The sequence below is a fragment of the Sturnira hondurensis genome, unplaced genomic scaffold (genome assembly GCF_014824575.4).
Source record: "Sturnira hondurensis isolate 20B ecotype Veracruz unplaced genomic scaffold, ASM1482457v3 Scaffold0005563, whole genome shotgun sequence".
NCBI classification, from domain to species: domain Eukaryota; kingdom Metazoa; phylum Chordata; class Mammalia; order Chiroptera; family Phyllostomidae; genus Sturnira; species Sturnira hondurensis.
In genome coordinates, this window is record NW_028078194.1 from 4,888,080 (window position 1) to 4,911,608 (window position 23,529).

Here is a 23,529-nt window from a genome sequence, read left to right on the forward strand (position 1 = left end):
ATTCATGGTCACCTGTCTCCTCCTCCCTTGCTGGGAGCACAAGGACATTGGGGTGGAGGCCCAGGCACCTCCCACGGTCCCTCGCTATGCCCGTGCCTCAGCAGAGATCTTCGCACACACAGGACAGAGGTGTCGCTCCCCACCTCCCCACCCATTTCACAGCTGTCGGCCAGGCACCACTAGTGTCTATATGGCTCCTAAGTGCTGTAACTGAACCTTCATTCCATCCCATCAGGCAGATCCTCTTTCGCCATATTTCATGAGAGACGAGTGAGGCTTGGAAAAGCCATGGAACCAGCCCAATCACACAGCTACTTATACATCTGAACTGGATTTTGACTCAAAGGCTCTGGTACCAAAGCCTGATTCCTCTTCAAGTTGAGGAGTTGAGGCTCCTGGGAAACAGGCAAATGGCTTTGCATGCAATTAGACGCTAATGTTCACAAGTTCTGCTGGCGGTGTGGGGCCCTGGTGTTCACCCCTCCACCCACCATGCCCTTTTCTGCACTCTCCAGGTCAAGGGAGGGGGCAGAGGCACTATGATCTCCCCCCAGATCTGGCTTCCAAAGGCCCCACATTCCAATTCCCTCAGGGAAACCGAAGGCCTGCTCGCCTTCAGCGTTTTGGCCACATCGGAAATAAGAAGTGAATTAAGTGCTGGAAAGAGTGAAGGGCTGGGGACACTATTTACCAGGGCGGACCCAGACCTATGCCTCTCAGTTGCAGGTTGGTGAGCTGGCGGCCATCCTGCCTGTTTCACTGGCCCAGGGCTCACTGGCCTGGCCCAGCCTACACTCACTTACCAAGTGGTTTAGCCATGGTGCCTCCTCCAGGCTGGCAGTCGAGCCTTCCTGGGTTAATGGGAACATCCTTTTTCAGGAAATTGGGAGATGCCAGAGTCATTGAAGGAGATTAGGCCAAAGGTCATAAAGAACCAGGGAGGGAAGAACACCTCCCGGGATATAAAAGTGCATCCTACCCACCAGTCTGCAGGACTTCTCTCTCTCTCTCTCTTACACACACATGCACAGGCACATGCACACACGCACAAATGAAAACCCAAATCATAGGAAACAGGAGATTATATTTTAATGAATCCAAGTCTGGAATCCTAAGCCTCAAATGATTCCTTAGAAAACACCGGTAAAAATGTACATCCAGCTGAGTGCAAATGGATTCACTTATTCCCACATATATTTTCGGGTGTACTGAAGGTTTTATGTTTCCTGAGGGAAAGGGGAGGAGAGACGGCCAAACTAAACTAAGATAAATAGAGTTGAAGGCTGAGTGAGAACGGGAAGTTTCCAAATGAAACTTGACATCCTCGATGTTGCTACAAAAGGTTTGCTTCTGATTTGCCGTCACAGTAACCTGAAACAGAAAACAAAGGCATTGATGGGCCCAGAGTTCGATGTACATTATGAATGCCACAGCGGCCTCAGGGCTCAGCTTATCCAAGCGCTTCTTGTGCGGTTACACAGCCGGATGGATGGGGCAGTAATTCATAAACATCCTCAAGGCTGTTTCTGTGACCCTCTGACTTTCTCTGGGGGCAGTGGGGACTGCTGTATGAAATAGTGTTCTTTCTATTTGTCTTAAATTTTCCTCACTGCATTTCAAAGGGTTGGGGGTGCATTGGCCTAGTTCAGAAAGTGGGCCCAACCTCAGCCGCTCTTTAAGTTGTTTTATAGAATGTTCACCGAGTCCTGTGCCGCGCATCGCCAGACAGCGCCACTGGGCGCTTCAGCGCCACACGCAAACACAACAGCAACAACAGCCTCAGTTTGCTTCCAACTCGGCCACTCACTACGGATCTGGGGCAACTTTTTTGATGTTTCCCAGCCTCTGTTTTCTCATCGGGTAGATGAGAATGTGGATAGTAAGAGAATCTATTTCATAAGGGGTCTCCGTGGATTAAACGAGATGTAGGCAAAGGGTTTGGCTTGGAGCCTGGCTGTGGTGAAATCCTTTCCTTGCCCGTCATTTAGGCCACTTCAGGGTGAAACATCAAAACCATACTGATTTGTGTTTCTGGTCTGGGCTCTACCTGCTTGGCGTAGCTTTGCTCAGCTGGTTAGAGGACCGGCAGGAAAGCTCGGTGTTGTTCTCTCTGCCTACATTTTCACGTGGCCGTGTTCGGGTTTTGAAGCCCAGTTTCCCATGGGAGTGACTGTCGATTCAAGTAGACAGCACAGTTTTTCTCCAGAATGCTCCTGGCTTTTAAATCAAGATCAGATGCGGGTAGTATCTTTATAAAGACCCAATGATCATTCCAGGGACTCTCAAAATGTGCGAGGCAGATCAGCCAGTCAATTTGGTTTGATTTCTACAGAAGGAGCATTTGCTGAAATCATTGCTCTTATGGACGTGACTTTGTTAAAAACCACGTCTCTAAGTTTTTACTCGTCACTGGGGCCGCTGAACCCCCAACAATGTTAATTCAGTCAAAATGGTTTGCAGGGGCAGTGTAGCCAGGGGCAAGATCATGTGACTACAGACTAGGCTACATTGGCAGGAAAAAAGGAAGACTGTCCCCTGCAGTTTTATTTACTTAAAAGTGCCAGGGTTTTGGAAAAAGGCCTTTGCCCACTCCTTCTGCATCAGCCCCATAATAAGGCTACGGAAAAAATCTGCTCAAGAAGAATCCAGACTTGGGCTCGGAGAGGCTCCCAAAGCTCCCTGTTTTCTCACGCACGCAGGTGAAGCACATCTTTCTGACAGGTGGACCCAAACTCACTGCCCACCAACCCCTCTGGGAGAGCAGGCTGCCAGCCCGGCTCCCGCCCACCAGCCTACCCACCTACCATTGTGCGCAATCTGCCTGTACTGCCGGGCCAGGCACAGCTCCTCCTGCCTCCGCCTCACGATTCTCTGCACTTCCGGAGGCAGGCCGTGGGGGCTTCGGGAAAACACGAAGGAGTAGCTATCAGCGCAGGTGCCGTCGAGGTTCAGGAGGCGGCAGGAGAACTGCACAGCATAGGTGTCGTAGTCCGTGTCGATGATCCAGTGGTCGTCGTCTGCAAACCAGAAAGCCAGAGCCAAGCCCCTCCCTCAGCCAGCTCAGCCAGCAGGGAAACACCGCCCCTGAGAAGCCAGCGACTTCCTGAACCTGGTTTCCCTTTGTTAGGAGTGGGAGGCCACAGAGGATTTGGGCAGCTTTTACAAAACTGGGAAAATGAGGAAGGATTTTGTTTTCCTTCACAGAAAAATGTTCCGAGTTGGGGGAACCTCATTCACTTCACTATCTCTCACCCTGATGATAAATGGGATAGCATCTTTTTAAAGAACGATTGAGAATGTGAGCCCGAACAGGCCTTTCTGTTGTGTCTTCTCCATCTCTCCTCCAGGAAGACCTACGCCTTTGTGGCTGATGTCTGACGGCCACCGACTTATGTTGTCCCCAACGGTCAAGGAGTCTCTTGAGATGCTCTACACCAGCTAGTGTCCAGCCATCTCAGTGGCCGCGCTGCCCTCCCGCCTCCGTCCACTGGAGGACACCACTCTGAGAGGCTGGTTCACGGCTTTCCCGGCTCCACCCTAATTCCTGTTTAGTAACCTTGTCCACTTCTTCCAGCTAGCAAAAAAACAGTAGTTTGTGCTTTGGGGGCACTAGATGCCTACCATCTGTAACCAGAAATTCCTTTTTAGGGCTTGTACTCATCAGGCCTCCCCAACAGAGGCAGAGTTGAGCCTATGAAAAATTTACATTATGTTTATTCCTAAGGCTGGGATGTAAGCCATGAAGAATAAGCGTAAACGAAGGTGGGGAAAATGATGACTCGGGCAGGACAAGAAATAAGAACGTAGGTGAAGACTCTGCCATGGAGAAACTGCGGTGCTCAGGTTTATCCAAATTCCTTGTATTTGGTAAAAAGTGCCACGTCTCTGCCTAATGTAACATTCTTGTGGACAAATAAGCATGAACAGGGCTTTCTGAGCACTTTATCATGTCAGCCATTGTGTAGACACTTCCCATGTCTTCCCGGTTACTCCTCACAGGGCCCCCAAAGCGCATTCTGTTGTTTTACAGACGAGGAGCGTGAAGCACAGAGAAACCGAACAACTCACCCAGGACGCCAAAGAGCAGGGTAGAACTGAGATGTAATCTGGCTTTGCAGCCCACTTGCATAAACTCTACACCATGTGTTCTCCAGGCAATAAGTACATTGGAGGCACAGGGAACAAGACACAGAAAGGCTTTGCACCCCCATCTCACGCCCAAGCCCGTAAGCAAGTGATGGTTCCGCCCTATGTCGTGCTCCACACTGGAGGAACACAGAGGTACTGGATCCCCTAGCATCCGAGGGAGATCGCGAACACTCGCCCTCAGTCAGCTCTGGCCGGGCCTGTGGGCTCTGAGAATCTCTAGAGTGCGCCCCTAACGGGGGTTCAGGACAAACCCAGGCCTTGCAGGAGGGCTGCCCAGGAGGGAGTGGCAGAGGGCCCTCTTCAGTTCACTCCAGGCCCCCCAGGAGGAATGAGCCACTGTGGCGCCTCTCAGGACCCATGGAGAGTATGAGAGGTCAGGTGAGGATGCCCAGACACCCCCTGGGCACTCACTGGCTACTCAGTGGTGGCCATGCGGTTATTCAGCAGGAGGGCCAGGCAAAGAAGCCAAGGGACCCCCTGCTGGGCCCCACCCCAACCACCAGTTCCCCTCACAGGCTCCTGGGCAGTCTTCCTTCTCTGGGAATGAAGTCATTTCTTCACTGGTTATGGGACTCACTGTGTCTGTCAGTCACAGGCGACCCAGCAGCCTACCCCTCAGACACGAAAGCAATCTGCTTTGAAATGTAACCCTGATTCATGATCCAGGCGGCTGTTAGCTCAGCAAGTCTACAACTTAGTTTTTCCCCTCAGAGTTGTTGCCAAATATGAATTCTAACATAGTAACTAAGTAACTTTCAAAGCCCAGTTTCAGGCAAATTGACTACTATTCTTCACTTTTTAAGAAGGCCCAAAATGGGCCCTGGCTGGAGTGGCTCAGTGGATTGAGCACCAGCCTGAGAACCAAAGGGTCCCTGATTCAGTTCCCTGTGCAGGCACATGCCTGGGTTGGGGGTGTGTGAGAGGCAACCAACCGATTGATGTTTCTCTCCCTCCCTTGCCCTCTCTCAAAAACTAAATAAAAAAGTCTTTTTTAAAAAAAGGTCTAAGTTGGTCTGGTGTTATCTCCAGGCTCTTTTTGGCTAAATAATGCAGAGATGAAGACTTAAATTGAAACAGCCTTTTATATTATAACAATCTTTACCCTATTCTCCCTCCTAAGATAAGAGATAAGCGGTCCAAGCCCTGCTGGAAAGAATGAGCTCAGGCTTCAAACCTCCTCACAGTCAGTGGCCTGGCGGCGGGGGGTGGGGGTGGGGGGTAGAGCGGGGTGGGGGGGCCCCTCTGGAGAGTCAGGCACCTCAAACATTTCTGAGTGGCAGCTATCTGCACACAGCAGAACTAGGGAGAATGGAGGCAGTAGCCATATGGCTGCTACTGTCCCTAGAAGTGAGGTTACGCGGCCACTGTGCCTACAATGTACCCACACAGACTGTTACAGGAGTTTTGATTACCAGTCCAAAAAACAAACCAAAACAAAACAAAAAACACCCCCACCAGAACCCCCCTCAGTTAGAAAGAGCCAACCCTGGCTCACCGTGTGGGTCTGGAATGTGCCCCTCCAGCTCCCCCCAGCTGTGTCCTCCAGTCACCTAAAGTGATGAGAAGCCCCCTGCAGTTCTCAGGTCTAACCACCCAGGTGAGCCAGCCAGATGGCGGTGTGATGCTAGTTCTGCTAATCAGCTGAAAAACCCAGCAGGCCCTGTCAGAGTGGAGCTGAAGCCTCGGAACCAGGTGATTGGCTGTGTGCCCCTAGGCTAGTCACTTCTCTGATGTGGGCCTTTTCTAATTTCTTTTTTAAAAATATTTTATTTATTTATTTTTAGAGAGAGGGGAAGGGAAGGAGAAAGAGTGGGAAAGAAACATCAGTGTGTGGTTGCCTCTCATGTGTCCTCCACTGGGGATCTGGCCTGCAACCCAGGCATGTGCCCTGACTGGGAATCAAACTAGTGACCCTTTGCTTCACAGGCCCCTGCTCAATACCAGCCAGGGCTTTTCTGATTTCTTCATTTGTGAAACGAGGGACTCTACCTGATGCTCTTTGCAGTTCCTATCATCCCAGACCCAGACTATGAAGATATTATTTCATGACGGGGGAGAGAACTAAGCAGTAATAATATCATACACTCAGAGAGAACTCACGTCTCAGGAACTAAGTGCTTGCGGCATGTTAACTCATTGCCTCCTCCTAACACAACTCCCTGAGGTAGGTGCTATGGTCACCTCCTTTTACAGGTGAGGAAACTGAGGCACAGAGATGAGGAGCATGTCTAAGGCCCCACGGGTAGTGGGATCAAGTTAGGATTTGAACTCCAGCAGTCAAACTTCAGTGCTGCATGCGTAACTACTGCACCACACAGCTTCTCTGAAACGTAACCTAAGCAGGAATTCATCCTCACACCTTCCATAGCAAAGTTATCTCAATATCACAGCAGTCACTTCCAATGCTTTGATACTTTCTTGTTCTCCAGATGAAAGCCTAGATGGAAACTCAATCTACAAGAGGTAAAAGCAGAACTAATCTGGTTTGGAGGAGGAGGAGGCAAAAGGTGAAAGACAAGAGGCAAAGCCCTGCCTGCTCCTGGGGCCTTCTCTACCCTCCCCAATCTGCGTACCAACCGATTCCTAGTCCTTCAAGGAATGCATCTTAATTTGCCACAGAGCATTATGTGTTTATGCTTTCTAAAAATTAGTAATCTTGTACCCCCAGTATAGCTTTTTGTAATCCATTATCAGAAAAGTATGCATTTCATGCTAATTGATTCACTTGAGGAAATTTTGAGCAGACAGGTGTGTCCTCATTGTTGGGCTAAGTGTCAGGATGCTCTTCTGAGAGTCTTTAATACTCTGCCCTTTGCCATCTGAGTTTCAGTGCGTAGGAGGAAGGGAAGAGGTCGCTGCCCCCAAGGGCACTCTGCCTGGCTCAGAATCTTGGCATTGGCAGGCAGGGCACCAGGTGGCAGTGGGCCAGCCCTATGCATCATGCTCCCCGCATCCTTGGATGAGGGTCCCCCAGCCTCTGGTGGGGTCCGAAGTAGTCAAGCTGTGTCAGGGATTCAGCCCAGAGAGATAGAGGGAATGCAAAGCCCGATGGTGTGGTGATGTGGGCTGGAGCCTGGAGAAGGTGGTATATCCTGCTGCAGGGCAGTGGCAGGACAGGAAAATGGCAGGAAGAGGTCACCTGATAAAACCAAAGATCCTTTGGGCTTGGGCCAGGTTTTTTTGAGCTGGTGGGTCGGGGAGGTGAGAAGGGGGTTAACTACACCCAATCTCATGCCCCTGACCTGAGACAGTGCTGAGGGTTCCTGCCTCTTACAGACCGTTTTCTTCCGCGGGCAGCACCAGAGAAGAAACCCATATGGCCACTTTATGGGTTTTACCCCAAGACAGTTCCACTGAGCTGATTACTCACTTCCTCTCTGGAGAAAGGACGCTACACCCCAGTACTTCATCTTGAACTTGGCAGGGTCCTCGGTGTCTGTGAAGGTGCCCACCATGTCGGCGCACACTTCCCAATTGCTGCAAAAGCCAAGGGGAACCTGAGCCGGGCCGGGCTGAAGGCTTCCTCCCTCCATCCCTCCCGGGTCAGGGGTTGGCTCTCAGCCCGGGGAACCCTGGAGCGCAAAGAGCTCTGCCGCCCAGAGGACACTGACTTCAAAAGAGTGACTCGGCCCTTGGCCGTGGCGCTCATCTGGCCGTTCTCGTCCACGGAGAACTCGGCGATGATGTTGTCCTGCAGAAAGAGGCCCTCAGGGTCCTTCTTGGCCAGGGCGTACCAGGTCCCGGAGAACTGCGAAAGAGATGAGAGCAGGTTTGGCGTCTGCAGAGCACGGCGGGCCGCGGGGCTGGGGCACTCCGGGAGTTGGGGGGCGGTGACCGGGACGCAGCGACGATACCTACTCGAACTTTGTCGAAGTTCTCCTTTACTCGGAAGCTGCTCACCCGGCAGTCGCGCTCCGCCCGAGCGATGCCCAGCGTAGCCAGCAGCACGAGCGCCCACACCCACTCCATCTCGCCCAGGAATCCGCCCTGTGGAGAACGCGCACGGTGAGCGCCCGGCAGCGGAGCCACCCAGCCCGCTACGGCCCGGCCGCGCCACCCGGACCGCGCGAGTCCCCCGCCGGTCCTCCCCCGGGTGCAGCTCACCACCCGGAGACGCACGCAGACCTGACCAGAGCGACCGGGCGCGCAGGGAGACTGGGAGGCGAGCGCGCCGCGGGTGCCACTCGGCCGCTTTATAGCTCTGGGGGGAGGGGGTCGCGCTGTTGCAACCGTGCCGAGTGAAAGGCACGGGGGGAGGCGCGGGGGGCCGGCGGGCCAGCACTTGCATAACTCGCCCTGACTCACCGCCGCCCGCTCTCGGGGAGGGTCCCTTTGGCCAGAGACTCACTCCCAGTGCCGCCCGGAGTTTGCTGGATCCGCCGCGCAGGGTGGCCTCGACGGGGCCCAAACTCTCCAGCGGCCATAAGCCGCGGGAACAAGCCCTGGCCTAGTTACCCAGCACTTGTGCCAGCGGCCGTAGCTGCGGCCTGGGGTGGCCTCGCGGCCCAGTTGCTCTGGCGAGGGGCCCAGGTCGGCCTGGCGGGAAAACTGTGGCCTCCCAGAGCGAGAGGACCTACGGGGATGCTGCCTGGTGCGTCAGTGCCCCGCCTGGCCGTGCCAAACTGGCCCCTCTGCCCTCGGAGGGCCAGTTGCGAAGGGGTTTGGGAATATTTCGTCCAAGTAGTTTTTCATGTTATAAAGGATGTATTTTACTCCCTTTCGGGAGAGTTGCGGTGCCCTCTGGGTCAATATTTGTCCTTTAGTTTCAACATCTTTAGAAGCATTAAAACCCTCCCTGTTAAATATTCTCCAGAAACGCAACACTGGTCAGGACAGGAAATATTTTAGCGACCTCGGTGGTCGCCTACCTGCCGGTGCTTCGCTCGAACCATTTTGAAACTCACCTACCACTTGTTTGTGATACAGCTTTATTTCAAAACCACAGTAGAATTTTGTTTTGTTTTCAAAACAGCTAAGCGAGTTGGCTGAGGAGAGGACAAGACGGAGGTAAACAAAACTCTAGACAAATGTCACTGGTCAATTAAGTCACATGCTGTGACTAGTGTGATTTTGCCTGTGTGATGGCGCATTCACCGACCTTGTTTTTCTCTTTCCACTCAGAGGGAAAGAGTTCTTCTAATCTGATCAAAGCAGCCGGATGGTGGGACTTTGGACTGAATGAGAATTCATGATATGACAAAGAAATACCTTGTTGTAACGTTCCTTCCATACAATGTCAGTTGTGTATCCATGATGAATTTCAATTGTGTCTCCATGGCCCAGATTGGAAAGAACTGAGATGATTTTGGATTATTTTGTTGACACCAACCAAGAGAGGGTAAGGAAGAGGTTGGCTGCCAAACACAGAAATACGGAGTTGGTGGTCCTCCTGTCAGCCCTTACTAAGTTAAAGCATTGGGGTTGCTATTGTTTTTAAGATTTTAATTAATTTATTTTTAGGGAGAAGGGAAAGGAGAGAGAAGGAAAGAAAGAGAAACATTAGCGTGAGAGAGAAATATTTATTGATTGCCTCTCCTACGCTTGCTCCCTGATCAAGACGGAACCCACAACCAAACCTGCAACCCAAGCATGTGCCCTGACTAGGAATCAGACCAGTGACCTTTCACTTTGTAGGCGAACATCCAACCAACGGAGCCATAGCAGTCGGGGCCTTTTGGGGTTACTTTTGATCCTCTGAAAAGACATCTGAGCTCTCCCTCACCTTCCTGTTGAAGGAGACCGAAGTTTTCCCACCCTGAAGCTGCCTGGTGTACTGACTTTCAGATGGTTATTAAGAAACAGAAGTCTCAGAAAATTATCCTTGGCTCTCCCCCTTTTAAGCTGGAGACACTGAGGCAGAAAAACCTGCCTCAGGAAGGGAATCTTAGGATATCGCCTTAGCCTAATTGGAATTAGGTGTGGTAAATAGGAGGCCTTCAGGCAGGGCCCCCCCATACCCCGCTGTCTCTGAGTCGCCTAGGGGGAGTCTCCTGCCGTGTGTGTTCGCTTGTCCTCCACTGCCTACGAAGCACCCTTCTTCACTGTTGAAATCTCAGACCCCTTCCCACCCCCACCTCCTTTTCCCCTTTGTCTGAAATGTCACATACACCCAATGTTGCCTCTCTGTCCTTGGAGTTTTCATGCTTATTTGAATTCCTTGAGTGCATGTCTTAAAGTTATGATTTTCTCTTGTTAATCTCTCTCTGTTAATTTGAGTATTAGCTCAAGGAGAACTAAGAAGGTGGGAGGGAAAGTATTACTATATTTTTAGCTCCCACTCTGTAACTCTTTGGACACCTACCTACCTGTTCTGCTTCCTTTCCACCTTCCCCTCCACTCTGGCTCTCATCTGAGTCCCCAGTGTCTCGGGAGGGTCAGTGATGATGCATTTAACTCCCTACTGCCCCAGAGCTAGGAAAGCCCTGTTTCTGGCCAAATTTTAACTAGAAGGTCTTCTGGTTGGGCCAGCTTTATCACAGGATGCAAAATCCCACCAGCTCAGATAAGGTCTGCTCCAGAGTCAGTCCTGCAGGGACCGTGTGTGTGGTCATACCTGTGGTGGTATCTGTGCATCATAGGTGGGGAAGGGCTTTAGGGCATCTCAATCTCCCGTCCAATGGTTGGATCCCCTCTGACTTTCTGGAGTAGAGAGATCTTCCAGGTTCTCCTCCAATACCTGTGAATTGTTGGGAGTGAGATAGTCCTGCTCTCTATCACAGGAGAGCTCCCAGCTGATCCCGGCTGCCTTTGGAGAGCTATTATGCTAGAAAAGTTCCCCTATACGCCCAGCCCTTTCAACCGTTTCTCCCAGATCATATTCTGGTGGACCTTGCACACACCATCTATTGAATAAATGTAGGGGATTTCAGTGCATTTTTATAGAGGTTGTTTTTACCGCGACATTTTTTCATTCATTTGTTAGATGCTTGTTCCTCCTCCCACTCTATCTCTGTCTTTTAATGATAAATCGTGAGCCTTGGTGTCCCAAATACCAGCAAAGAAAAACAGTTTGCTTTGGCCTTCTCCCTCAAAGCTCTTCATGGTTACGCATATGTGAATACAGGTCAGCTGATGTTTTTAACTTTAGTGCTTCGAAATTTATCTACATAAAATTAAATTTCAAATATGCATGTATAGATAAAATATTGATGGGAAAAGCTTCACAGTGATCACCCCTGTGTGATAGGATTAGGGTGATGTAAAGGGGTGAGGTGTCTTCGTTTTGTTTTTATTTTTTGGATTGGGACCTTTCTTGTAGTTTCCAAACTTTCCTACAATGAAAGTGTTTAATTAGAATATAAAACAAATATTCTCTTTGCAGTTTTTTTCTAGATGTAAAATTATGTTTTCAATGATGTCTTACGAATTGCATACAATATATATATAAAATGTCACTTTCTTGCCGTACTTCATGGAGAGACAGATCATGTTTCATTCATCTTGGTGTCCACCCCCACCAGCTTCTCCATGGGATTTATTAAGAGACCTATGCATAGCAGCTGCTCAATCAATAGATATTGATTTAATTTGTTGTGTTGAAATTAGTCATTTTAGGTAAGCTTTGTAAAATATTTATTTTAAAAAGCCTGGTAAGAGACCATTCTTTCTAAAACATAATTTCTCGGGATCTAGCCATTGTACCAGAGCTGGCTAACCATTCTTCTACCAAAATAATTTGTCCTCTTCTTCCATGATGTAGAATTTGGGGGGAGAGGCTGATCTGTCAAAGGGCACCTCCCCACTTCCTGCATCTCTTTAAGACCACAGGCCTAAGTTTCGGTTAATGGAAAGTGGACTAAGGTGCCGTGTGGCACTCTCAGAGGGGGCTCGTGAAAACTCGTGCCTGTCCCATTGTCCCGGCTCTTTCTCTCTCTCTCTTTGTCTGCCCACTGGCACAGCCTCCATCAGCCTGGGACCCCCACCAGTTTTTAACTTGATGCACCTGAGAAATAAACTTTCACTGGGATAAGCTGCTGAGATTTGTGGATTACCTGCAGTAACAGAAATTACTGTTACCTTAACTAAAGCGTCAACAAACAAGCCACTAACTCCTAGGAAATATTGAAAAATGTTTTGCCACAACTGAAAGAAGATCTGATGCAAGAAATCTATGTCCTTACCATTATAAAAATTAAGCATTTCCAATCAGCTCCCTTTTGTATGAACTGACATTTACACCCACATCTTGACAGAGAGGTCAAGAAAACTGGAACAAGAATAAAAAATGGGTAGCATCCAGAATAAATGGTGGGAAAATGAAAAGATTACTCAGCCAACATGTTCAGGTGCAAAACATCCAAGTAATTTTTTCAATAGGGTTGGGTGTTTTTTTTTCCAGCAGTTACAAAGTCATTGCTGAATTTAATTGATGTAGTTGAAAATAACACGGGTCCTACCATGGATCATCTCTGAGATACCTGGTCATACCCATCCATTAGGGACAGGCAGATACTCTCTCAAGAGCAAACGGGCAAGGTAAGAGGGCCCTTTGCACTTAGCTGCCAGGATGTGTCTGACATCCACGCCTTTAGGGGATGCCTTTTGGTGGTAGATAGCAGGAAGAATGAAAAGTTTTGCTAAGGCAAAGCTGAAGAATGGGTGTAATATGATGATCTGAAATGTATCCAATTCAGGATATTGTTGGTCTTGTGTGAGTGCTTCAACCTGGTGCAAGGTTTGGGCTATTTTATAAGCATTACTTCCAAAAGGAATAGTTAACTGCAGTGGAAAATTCTTAGTAGTATTGGAATTAATTAAACATTATGTGTGTTCATTAATATAGCATACTCCTGAAGAATGTAAACTTATTAAACAGAAAGTTTAAGGAAGTTCCAGCCATTCTTTAGTATATCTGTAGGTTTTTAAAAAGTGTTCCTGGAATTTTTATTTAACTCTTGTATTAGTGTTTGACATTTTATATGATATCTGTCTAGATTTTAAACTCCTTAAAGGAAAGGTCTTTGCATATTCCCCTGTAAGCAGCTAGTATGATGTGTTGTACCCCTCAGGGGTGCACTTTTCCATTTAATCCTATGTAAACTGATGGGTTTGGGGTAGGTCACTATCACTTACTAGCTGTGTGACCTTGAGCAAGCTATTTCATTTCTCTGTGCTCCAATTTCTTACCGGTAAAATACAGGCATTAATGGCACAATAATAGCACAATACCTCATGAGGTTACTGTAGGAATTAAACAGCAGAATACACGTAAGGGCCCTAGAAAAGTGCCTGGCACAGATTATGTATTTCGATGTTAGCCACTCTTATGAGAACTTTTTCATGGTCCTAACCTTGTGGCTTATATTTCTAAAAATAAAAATACCCAGTAAATGAAATGGAGTTTTCATATCAACTTAGTTATTATCTTAGATACACTTTATAAAAACAAATGATTGTTAATGTCTATCACATCTAGGATATTGATCTTTCCCCTCATTTCCCCTACAAGTTAATGCTCTATTAAAAAAAATCTATGTTTAAATCAAGTAGAAATGCTGACATAAAAGTTAAATAGTGATGTTTAACAAAATAAACAATTATTTGGCAGTGTCAAAAATTCATTCTAAGTGGTCTGGTACTTTTATATATTTTTAAATATATTCATTATATAAATATATAATAATACTTATTTATAGATAACAATCATATATAATTGTATTTATATAATACACATAGTAAATATATATAATAACCATAATTATAAACTACATATGATTTAATTACATATAATTAAATTTATTTTATTTTATTTTTTTAAGATTTTATTTATTTATCTTTAGAGGGGAAAGGAAGGAGAGGAGAGAAGTATCAATGTATGGTTGCCTCTTGTGCATCCCCTGCTGGGAACTGGCCTGCAACCCAGGCATGTGCCCTGACTGGGAATCGAACCGCGATCGTGTGGTTCGCAGGCCCGCACTCAATCCACTGAGCTATGCCAGCCAGGGCTAAATTTATTTATTTACATATATATATATATATATTCAATCTTGTCTTTTCAGTGCTAGGGACCGCCCAGTCAATAAGAGACACAGAGGTCTTGTCATCACGGGCTAGAGACTGCCAGGACCACCCTGAGGACAAGGAGCAGTGGCGGAGATGGATGGGATTCAGTCAGAGACGGGAGGGAAGGTACCTGTGTGTGTGCTAAAAGGCAGCTTTCCAATATTTTTCTTTAAAACACTCTTTGTCTTCATAAAATGTTCTTCAGGGCTCAAAGTAGTCACTATCGAGCCCAATTTCTTGCTTCTCTTTCTAGCTAATTGATTGCCCACCCCATCAACTGTTGCCTGGAATGGTGCCTCACATTTGTCCCTTTCTTTTCCGTTCCCAAGCAACCGTACCCATAACCTATGAAAATGGCCTTTAAAACTTTGCTGGGAACTGGCCTGCGACCCAGACATGTGCCCTGACTGGGAATCAAGCCGCTGTCCTTTGGTTCACAGGCCTGCGCTTCATCCACTGAGCTACACCAGCCAGGGCCTTGAAAATGGCCTTAAAAACTTTGTTTGTGAATGAATTTCTTTACTACAGTGGGTCTCTTTTATTTTCTTTTTAATAAGACTATTATCACCATAAAGGTAAAGCTTTAAGTTTAGAGAAGTACGTGAAACCCATAGGCCTGCAGTTTTGAAGTGAACTTAAATGTGGGTATAACAATAACTTTCGGAGTCACTATAACACTCTGTTATGTGTGTTTCCACTCAAAAGAGTTTGTTACATAGTTCGGAGCTTTATAGAAATGTTTAAAAGATCTTGACTAAGGTTGAAATCAGCATTTAAATATTTAAGGAAATTGGTTCCTGAAACGTGTAGTTTGACTTATGAGTTGCATAATAGTGTTTAAATATTTGGGAAAATGTGCTTAATCAATGTAAAAGCTTAATAAATTGAACATTAAACAAAACTAAGTAGTGGTAAGTGTGCTTTCCAGGCCAGAAGTCCCGGAGACATTACAGATCCTAGCAACAGACAAGACAGGTTTTACCCGGTAGATTTAACGGTTGTACTTTGGAACAAAAATGCATGAGATTTGGCTTTTACTATTGAAAACAAAATCCCAACTAGTATGCTTAGCAGGAAAACCCAGTCAGTGGCTGCATGGGTTGCTTCTGGTGGCCATGTCTCTTGGTAAGGGTTATTATTGACGTGGTGGCTTGATTAGGCCTGGGTCACACGCAGGCAAATGTTTCACTTCTCTAGTTGTAAGTCCAAGGGCTGTTCCTTTAAAACACTTCCGAGGTCCAGCTTTCTACAGTGAGGAGGATTGAGAAGTGAGGGGTTTAGAGAAAAAGTAGACCATGCAACCCGGATGATCAAAGGACTTTTAAGAAAAGGAAAAATTAATATTCCATTTTATGTTGTGTTGCTATTAAACCCTTCCATCTCCCCTGGTGTTCATTAAAGCTGCTATATAAACAGACATATCCAAAGTGTGAGTATTTTCACCTCATATCACTGTCTTGAAAGAATAATTCAAGTTGCCCACTGATGGTAACGTAATACAATTCATGGATATGTCGGTGATTCTTTCCAGCTGCAGAATGGGCATTGCTATTTCTGGAACGGTCACTGCGACTTGCCACTTGCCTGGCTCATCGAAGATGCTCCGAAGATTCTCTGAGGATTTATAAGCTAGTAATGCTTAGGGGTTTTGTGTCCTGAAGAGCTCTGTAATCCTATGCTTCCCGAATCCCACTCTAAGCCAGGACCGTCTGTCACACCCCGAGAGTACAGGCAGTTTGAAAGCTCTGGTAAGCAATCATTCTGCTTGACCTTTGGGGTCCCACTGAGGTGCCGCTTAGGATCTCCTCAGTAACCTCAACCAGGATGTAGTTTCTTCTTGGCCCTCAGCCCCAGGGGGTGCCCGGAGGGTCTTTCTTTCCGAACTACAACAGCAAAGCAAGCCAAGTCATGGGTGAGATTAGCCAAGAGGCGGTGGAGAGATACCTAGAGGACCACCCTCGGTTTGCCAAGGAGTTCTTCGACAGGAAGCTGCAGACGGCAGCGCTGGGTGAAGCCTCCGAGCACAGCGGGGTGCAGGGCCCGGCCAATGGGTCGGTCCTGGGGCTGTCGCCAGAGGATGAGGCGGCACTGTGCGTGGAGCTGCTCCAGGCCATGCGGGAGGAGGCGGGCAGCGCAGAAGCGGCGGCGCACAGGGCCCTGCAGAGGCTGGCGCAGCTGCTGCGGGCTGACCGCTGCAGCCTGTTCCTCGGCCGCTCCCGCAACGGCACGCCCGAGGTGGCCTCCAGGCTGTTCGACGTCACTCCGACCTCCAAGTTTGAGGACAACCTGGTGGTCCCTGACGGAGAAGTTGTGTTTCCCTTGGACATCGGGATAGTAGGTTGGGTTGCTCACACAAAGAAAGCCGTTAATGTCCCAGATGTGAAGAAGGTAGGTGGAATCATGACAGTGGGGCGGAGAGGAGCACCTGGCAGCGTCCTGGAGGGACAGTGGGAGGCAGACCTGGGGTCCAGGGGCCATCCTGTGGCATTGGTTTGGCTCTAACCTGGGGAGTGAGGGCAGCGGGGAAGAGGAGCACCTAGGTCCAGGGCTGACAGATTTAGACAAGAAAAAATATAAGATGCCTAGTTCCATTTGAATTCAACTTGCGTGGGCCAGGCACAGCCCACACCTCCTCCCTCACACCTTGCCCGTGCTCTGAGCAGCACCGCAAAGCAGGCCTCCCGCTAGTGAGACGCGGAACTGCACCCCCCCACCCCACCCCCGGCCTCTCACCCACAGCACTCTCTTCTTTGGGGTGGATTGGCTCACAAGTGAATTCTTTCACCTATAGGCTAAATGTGCAAAAAGAAAAGCAATACCATTGAGAGTTCAGATTTAGATGATTACACATGTGACTTTGGGTGACGACGGAGTGCCATTGGCCGTCCCAGCCCCCTGTGACACAGATCCACCGAGAATGAATTCCAGTCTGGCGAGTGGGGCTGCTGGGCCCTCCTGAGGCCGATAGTGCACAGAGGGTTATCTTCTTTTAAAACAGAACATTTGACTCCTCCTCACCACCACAGCGCGTGTTCATTTTAGGAAAGTGACAAAAGGCACATAAAAAGGAGGAAATACAAATCACCCCCAGTCCCTCCCCTCAGCAATAATTATAGGCAACAGCCTGGAGTTTCTCCTGCCAGGCCTTTTTCTACACGTGTCCCATTATTTTGCTTTGCTATTAATATTAAGAAAAGGGGGAAGCTGGATTATGCTGTCACAGAGTTGATGGAAAACCACTCCCGACGTGCTTTCTGTGCGGAGACTTATTGCTGGCGTGGGAGGGGCCAGCTGGAAGGGGAGGATAATCCTCTCCGGGGCCTCCTGGAGCTGCTTAGGGGAGGCGGGCCTCTGGGGTCCAGAAGGCGCAGAGTTGTCAAACATTAGCAACACTCGGCAAACAGCCACCGGCAGCTCTCAGGTGCAAGGGTTGCCGCTGGGCACAGGGAGTCCTCGGTCCTTTTCCAACCCCCTCTGGGGAATTGAGCTGGTTTCCGGAGGTGTGAGGTCCACCAGTGGTGCAGCTTTGGGTGACTAAGCCCAGGTGTGCCCTAGGGCGCAGTTCTCTGGTCACCAGTTAGGAGGCTGTCCCCACATCCCCTGCTGTTTTCTCATGGAAATACGCTTTTAGCCAGTCTCCAACTGAGGCCATCTCCAAAATTACTAAGGCATCAAACTTAAGAAAGTGACATGCAAGATTTTTTTTCTGAAAGTTTTTTTTTTTTACAGAGATGGGTAAAATGACTTCTACTGTAATATTTTATTGATGAACCCAGTTCTCTGTGTTGAGGAGAAAATGACAGAACGGAGCTGGTTAAAAGATCGGGTGGCCTTGGTCTGTTGCTGTCCATGGTGAGCGCCCTCCGTGGACAGGGCGGTAAATGGAGGGGGGTGGGCGTCTTTCCTCTCTGGCCTCCCTTTTCCTGAGGACTCCTGGCGGTTCTGGTGGGACAGAAACATTTTTGCTGAAGACTGACACCCTCCTGAGCTCAGAGGGGAAACACGGGTTTCATTTATTCTCCATGTCTGCTGCTTCTAAGCATGTTTCCCCCCAAGAGGGGTGCTTTTCAACTTTGGACGCACATTAAAATCAAAATGGGAATGCTTTAAAAAACACCGATATCTGAGATTCTCAAAAGACCAGTTGCATAGGCCCAGGGGTTGGGGTGCAGGCACTAGCGTGTTTGGAAAGCTCCCAGGCGGTTCTAATACGCAGCCAGTGTTGGACATCATTCATCTCTCGGGCGAGCAGACGTAAGAGGAGGAAGCGAACTTCAGATCAGCTGTGGGACACTAGATGGAAACGGCCCCTGGAGCTGTCAGTCCAACTCTTTGCTCGGGCAGACAGGAAGCTGGGGGCACGGGAGCCGCATCTCTCCCCCCACCCGTGGTCTGGCAGGTGAGCACGAAGGGCTGATGAGGATGGAGGCCTCCCTCTGCCCAGTGTTCCTTCCACCCTCGTTAAACCCCGAGTCTCTGCTGTATTTCTCCTTTTGTATGTTCTCTTTAATAGTTTTTTAAAAATTCTATTTTTCAGTTACAGTTGACGTTTAGTGTTATTTTGTATTAGTGTCAGGTGTACAGCACAGCGATTAGACAACCGTGTACTTTACAGAGCGATCGCCTCGATATTCCCGGTACCCACCTGGCACCACACACAACTACAGCATTATCTACTGCTTTCCCTAGGCCGCACTTCACTCCCTGTGACTATGTCATGACTACCAATCTACACTTCTTAACCCCTTTATTTTTTGCACCCAGTTCCCCACCCTCATTCCCTCGGCAACCACCAGTCTGTTCTCTGCAGGTTCACATTTCAGTTACTGTGGCAAAATCTGCAAAGAGAAAGCTGCTGAAAACCTATGTTTTAAACAAAGTTTCTATTAATTCTTCACCTTTTCCACTGCACTTGGCAATTTTTAAAGATTTTTTTCATTCTTAATCTCACCTGATGCTGGCAAAGACCCTGTGCAGAAGGCGCTTTTGCACCTTGTCTATGCTAGAATCTTCTCCCGGTCACTTAGCCAGGACGTGGTGGGTCTGGGACCACAGCTCAGGCCTTCGGAGGCCTTCCTCTTTCACCGCCCCGCTGACCACACACGACTTCTCTCTGGTGGCTGTGTGGGCACAGGTGAGGGGAGGACTTCTCACCCCCAGACCAAGGCAGCACTGGATACTCCGGACCTTGGGGGTCCACTCAAGTCGTAACAAGGAAGCCACATGGTGCAGGGTGGCAGCTTCGGGATCAGACACACTGGGTGGACATTCAGGTCCGAGACAAGGTAGCTGTGCGGTGGATTGAGTTTCTGCACCTGAGGAGTACGGGTACCCAAATGTACAGATGAGCTGGATGGGGAGTGCCTGGTTCATAAAGATGATGACATCATCTTTATGCCAAAGAGGGTTGGGAGGGCTGGGTGTGGGTGGACAAAACTCGGCCAATGGTTATTGCTTGTTTTTAAAACAAGGTAAAGGCAGAAAAACTTTGAATAACAGGAAACGGAGAGATAGTCTTTTCAAGTTAATCATTTCTTTTTCTACTGGGAAAGCTGTGGATTAACTATGGATGGGCGGTTCTCGCTCTGACTGTGATTTAAAAAAGAAGCCTCGGAGAAGTCTTAAGTTTCCAATGATTAACAGGACACTTACAGCTCCCTTTTCTCCCTCCTCTCTCATCCTGCTCTCCCTCTTTCTGACTCCTGCTCCCAAAGGATGATGGGATTTAATCAGAACTTAACAATGCTGTGACTGGGTGAGGGACCCAGGCCGCCCGCTATTCTAAACAGTGTTCTCTCTGGTTGCTCTTATCAGCTCCTTTGAAGAAGGACCATCAAAGGGAGTTCGTGCGTTTGAGAAATACAGAGTTTACTCAGACAAACTTCAGTAAGGATCATTTGAGCTAGTGAAAATAAAAAAGCAGAAAGCCACATTCCGCCCCTGCCCCTGCCGCCCCCGTGATTTGATGGATGAGTCTATCCAGGGTTTTCAGATGGGATAATAAGCAGGCATTCTATTTTCAAACTCAAACCAGCCAAATGAATGTGAGCATGCTTTCTTGCGTGCAGAACCTAGAATGAACTAGCATCCAGTATTGAAGCAGCGGAGTGAAGTGTTAGCCGGGAGATGCTGACTCCATCCCATGGGGTGTATGTCTGGCATTTTGCTTATCCCTTCAGTGCCCAGGATGGCTGCGTGAGTGGGGGTGATCGTGATCTGTAGTGAGTGACAGGTTAGGAGGAAAACCGGGTGTGAGCAGGCCTGGGCAAGCTGTGGGTCAAGAGAAAGAACCTAATTCTGAGGATGTCCTGGCCTGAGAGGGCAGATGCTACGGGAGGCAGAGAGAAGTAACAGATGAAGTAGTCAGGAAAGAAATGTGCCTCTGGGGGCGTGGGGCAGAGTGTGGGCCCCCAGAAGGAAGCGTGCTCGCAGGCAAGGAGGCTGACATCAGCTAGGAGTGTCTAATGCCTCAGCGATTAGAAGTGGTTAGGGAAACTAGAACTAGATGCAAAATAGTAATTGTAAAAGAGAACCATTTTTCATCAAGGGAGGCCCACTAAAAATTTCAGGTTTCTCCTCCTCGTATTCTTTGAACACCCACTTTACGTCAAGACAATTTTCTAAGTGCTCAACTGATACCCCTGTCTTCACAGAGGGGATTCTAGACAGTAGGTCATGTCATTATTACCATTTGCAGAACCTTCTTTACCGTTATGCGGTGTTGCCTCCTAAATATATAGCGGTTTTGTGCAGTTCCATGTTGGGAAAGGTAAGGAAAGCACACAGGGGCGGGCGGGTGGTGGAGGCCTGCATCCGCCTCCCTGGACATCTCACGTGTCCTTTGTGAAGGGTCCCACTTCCAGGGATTCTCCACGGGGGTGATTCACCCACTGAAAGTGCAGATTCCTCGGAAGACAGACCCCACTTCCGGAGATTAGGATTACGGGTCTGCTGTGAGCTCTGCAAGCCTGTGTTTATCTGCAGGGGATTTGGAGGCAAAGCCAGAGACAACTGCTCTGAGCCCAGCTGCGGGTTTGGTTGACCAAGCGGCCCGTGTTCCCTGGTGGGAATTCTGGCCCATAAGTTATGCACCAGTGACTCTCACTGTTTTCCGTTGGGAAACTGAACAGAGTCCAGCTTCCGAGGCCCGTGCTGCTCTTAGAAGCACCATGAACATGAGGAAGTGAAAATAATACACCGCGGGAAAGCAATGCCATATTAATTTTGGCCATTCAGTCTCAGAATTAGGCTGAAAGTTCAGCTCTAATTGAAGAAGGCTCAGGTTCAAAGAGGAGATAGTAAGGCCCCCAGAAGGCGGAGCCTATACCCATGAGGAAGCATCCCTCTAAATTACTGCTAGCAAGGTAACAGCCGTCCTTGACCTTCTTCCGAAGCCCTTCGGTTTGCACACCCCTCCAAACTCATCCCTCTGCTCTTCCTGTGGTTAGTATTCGAATCATCTCTTGCACCTGCCACACGAAGTTTGTATCAGGAAAGGTCCACTTCCTCTCTCCTAAAGAGAGAAAACAACTATGAATGAAAGACACTAGCTTGGTAGAACCGTAACAACTGGTTAGAATCTGGTGCTGGTAAGAAGGTCATCCTCTCACATGTGACCAGGGGAAGTAAGAATTCCAACCTTTCATAAAAGTAATCTGTGTAAGTAAAAACTGCACGTACCTGGGGACCCAGCAAAAAGAATTTCTACTTTGGGAAGCCCATCACATCAGCGTAAGAGCAAGAATGAGCAGGGCTGCGTTGTTTGCAGAGGAGAATGCTACAAACAGACTGACCAGTAGAGGACAGTGAGTGGGCCAGGGAGCGCCCACACTGCGGCGGGATGTACGAGACTCTGGGAGGTAAATTCACACCCACAGGCATTGGTCTGGAGGGATGTCCCTACAATGTTGTTACATGATGAAAGTAGTGTACACCATCAGAGAGGAAAATTTTATAAAAACAGAAAAGAAAAGCCTTTGTCCAAGCACAGAGCAAGATGTAGAAGTAGACATACCAAGCAGTTAACACTGATTTCCTCAGGCAACATTGGTAGTTTGGGGGATTACTCACTTTTTCTTTGTTATAATATACTGGTTTTCTAATGTCAACTGCAGATTTTACTTTTGTAATTAGAAATAAGAGTTCCTTGTCTTGGCTGGGTGGCTCCTCAGTTGGTTGGAGCATCATCCTGTACACCAGGAGTTGACAGGTTCCATGCCCCGTCAGGGCACATGCATGGTTGCAGGTTTGATACCCTGTCAGGGTGTGTACAGGAAGCAACCAATCAATGTTTCTCTTTCTCTCTTTCTCTTTCTCTCCCCAGCCCTCCCTCTCTTTCTCTCTCTCCCAACTTCTTTTCTCTCTAAAATCAATAAATGTATTGTCAGATGAAAATTTAAAAAAAATGAGAACTCTTTGAAATATGCCCATAACCCCAGCTATGCTCTCCTGCCCAGCACACACTTTCTGTTCACTGTAACCCTCAGTTTTTTCCTGCCTTTCTCTTAGCACCTTCTTTCCTCCTGGCCCGATCTCAGCCTAACCTAGATAGACCGCAGCTCAGCTGGGAAACACTCACTCTGAAAGGGGCAGTTTCGTTGTGCGCAATCATGGGATGGGGCGGCGGTGGGATGGGGGTATGTTTTCTCAGGACCGCTGCACGGGGGTAGAATTGGGACGAGATGGAAGGACCCGCTGCCATTCCTAGATCTGCGTGCTGTGGTTCTGTGCTGCTTTGGCCAACACGTGAATGTGTTTTTCAGAACAGCCACTTTTCTGACTTCATGGACAAACACACCGGGTATGTCACTAGGAACCTGCTGGCAACCCCAGTCATGATGGGCAAGGAGGTTCTGGCTGTGGTTATGGCAGTTAACAAAGTAAATGCACCTGAGTTTTCCAAACAGGATGAAGAGGTAATGCTAACCCTAGGCGTCCAGTCGGAGGCTTGGGAAATTTATTTGTTATACAATATACCCCCCAAAAGGTGTCACATCTATTTGTTTTTCTCTGTCATCTGCAGGTGTTTTCCCAGTACCTCGCCTTTGTTTCTGTCATCCTAAAGCTTCATCATACCAACTACCTGTACAGCGTTGAATCCCGAAGAAGCCAGGTAAAGGGAAAGTGACATTAATCATTCTGCTCTCACCTGTCCTGACAAAGGGACCCATCGGCAGCAAGACCAGACCCCTCCTTGCCCTCATGGGGGTTTCAGACACATGGAGCAGATCTCCAAACTTCAGTCCCAGCTATCTCTTCACAGTCTGCCCCGACTTTCCATCCCTACCCGCCTGCCTTCCCAGGTGTATGTGCATCTGGTGTGCCTTGCTTCAGTCTCCATCCCAGGCAGTCATGGTTTCTTCATCTATGAGATGACAA

At 48.5% G+C, this 23,529-nt stretch overlaps 2 protein-coding genes across 11 annotated transcripts in view; one reads left to right on the forward strand and one right to left on the reverse strand.

Moving 5' to 3' along the window:
- Positions 1–1,067: 1,067 nt before the first annotated feature.
- RBP4 (retinol binding protein 4) lies at positions 1,068–8,379 on the reverse strand. 3 transcript variants are annotated; one of them, XM_037047387.1, is made up of 6 exons: positions 8,275–8,379; positions 8,008–8,136; positions 7,761–7,897; positions 7,520–7,626; positions 2,805–3,017; positions 1,068–1,371 (listed from the first exon to the last, which is right to left on the reverse strand). In XM_037047387.1, exons 2-6 carry the CDS (start codon positions 8,116–8,118, stop codon positions 1,334–1,336), a joined length of 606 nt encoding a protein of 201 aa, XP_036903282.1. In that variant the 5' UTR covers positions 8,119–8,136; positions 8,275–8,379; the 3' UTR covers positions 1,068–1,333. The 3 variants fall into 3 exon arrangements, with proteins under 3 accessions (XP_036903282.1, XP_036903281.1, XP_036903283.1); XM_037047386.1 differs by having other exon boundaries at positions 8,269–8,374; XM_037047388.1 differs by having other exon boundaries at positions 8,254–8,324.
- The window catches only part of PDE6C (phosphodiesterase 6C), a 48,324-nt gene continuing 32,625 nt past the window's right edge, over positions 7,831–23,529 (forward strand). Inside the window, exons 1-3 of one of the 8 annotated variants that reach the window (XM_037047380.1) lie at positions 7,831–7,918; positions 22,914–23,066; positions 23,174–23,263. In XM_037047380.1, coding sequence (XP_036903275.1) covers positions 22,935–23,066; positions 23,174–23,263 — 222 coding nt within the window. In that variant the 5' untranslated portion in view covers positions 7,831–7,918; positions 22,914–22,934. Of the gene's footprint in view, positions 7,919–14,683; positions 16,540–17,718; positions 18,029–19,293; positions 19,437–22,913; positions 23,067–23,173; positions 23,264–23,529 lie in introns of those variants that run through there. The other 7 variants (XM_037047378.1, XM_037047377.1, XM_037047376.1 and 4 more) reach the window with 7 other exon arrangements.

What these genes read in the sequence shown, in the direction of transcription:
- RBP4 (XM_037047387.1), bottom strand. Translation starts at nt 8,118, where the DNA reads ATGGAGTGGGTGTGGGCGCTCGTGCTGCTGGCTACGCTGGGCATCGCT. An exon ending in AGAACTTCGACAAAGTTCGA is followed by an intron (nt 7,898 to 8,007) that starts GTAGGTATCGTC and finishes TCTCTTTCGCAG; the next exon opens with TTCTCCGGGACCTGGTACGC. An exon ending in GGCCGAGTCACTCTTTTGAA is followed by an intron (nt 7,627 to 7,760) that starts GTCAGTGTCCTC and finishes TGGCTTTTGCAG; the next exon opens with CAATTGGGAAGTGTGCGCCG.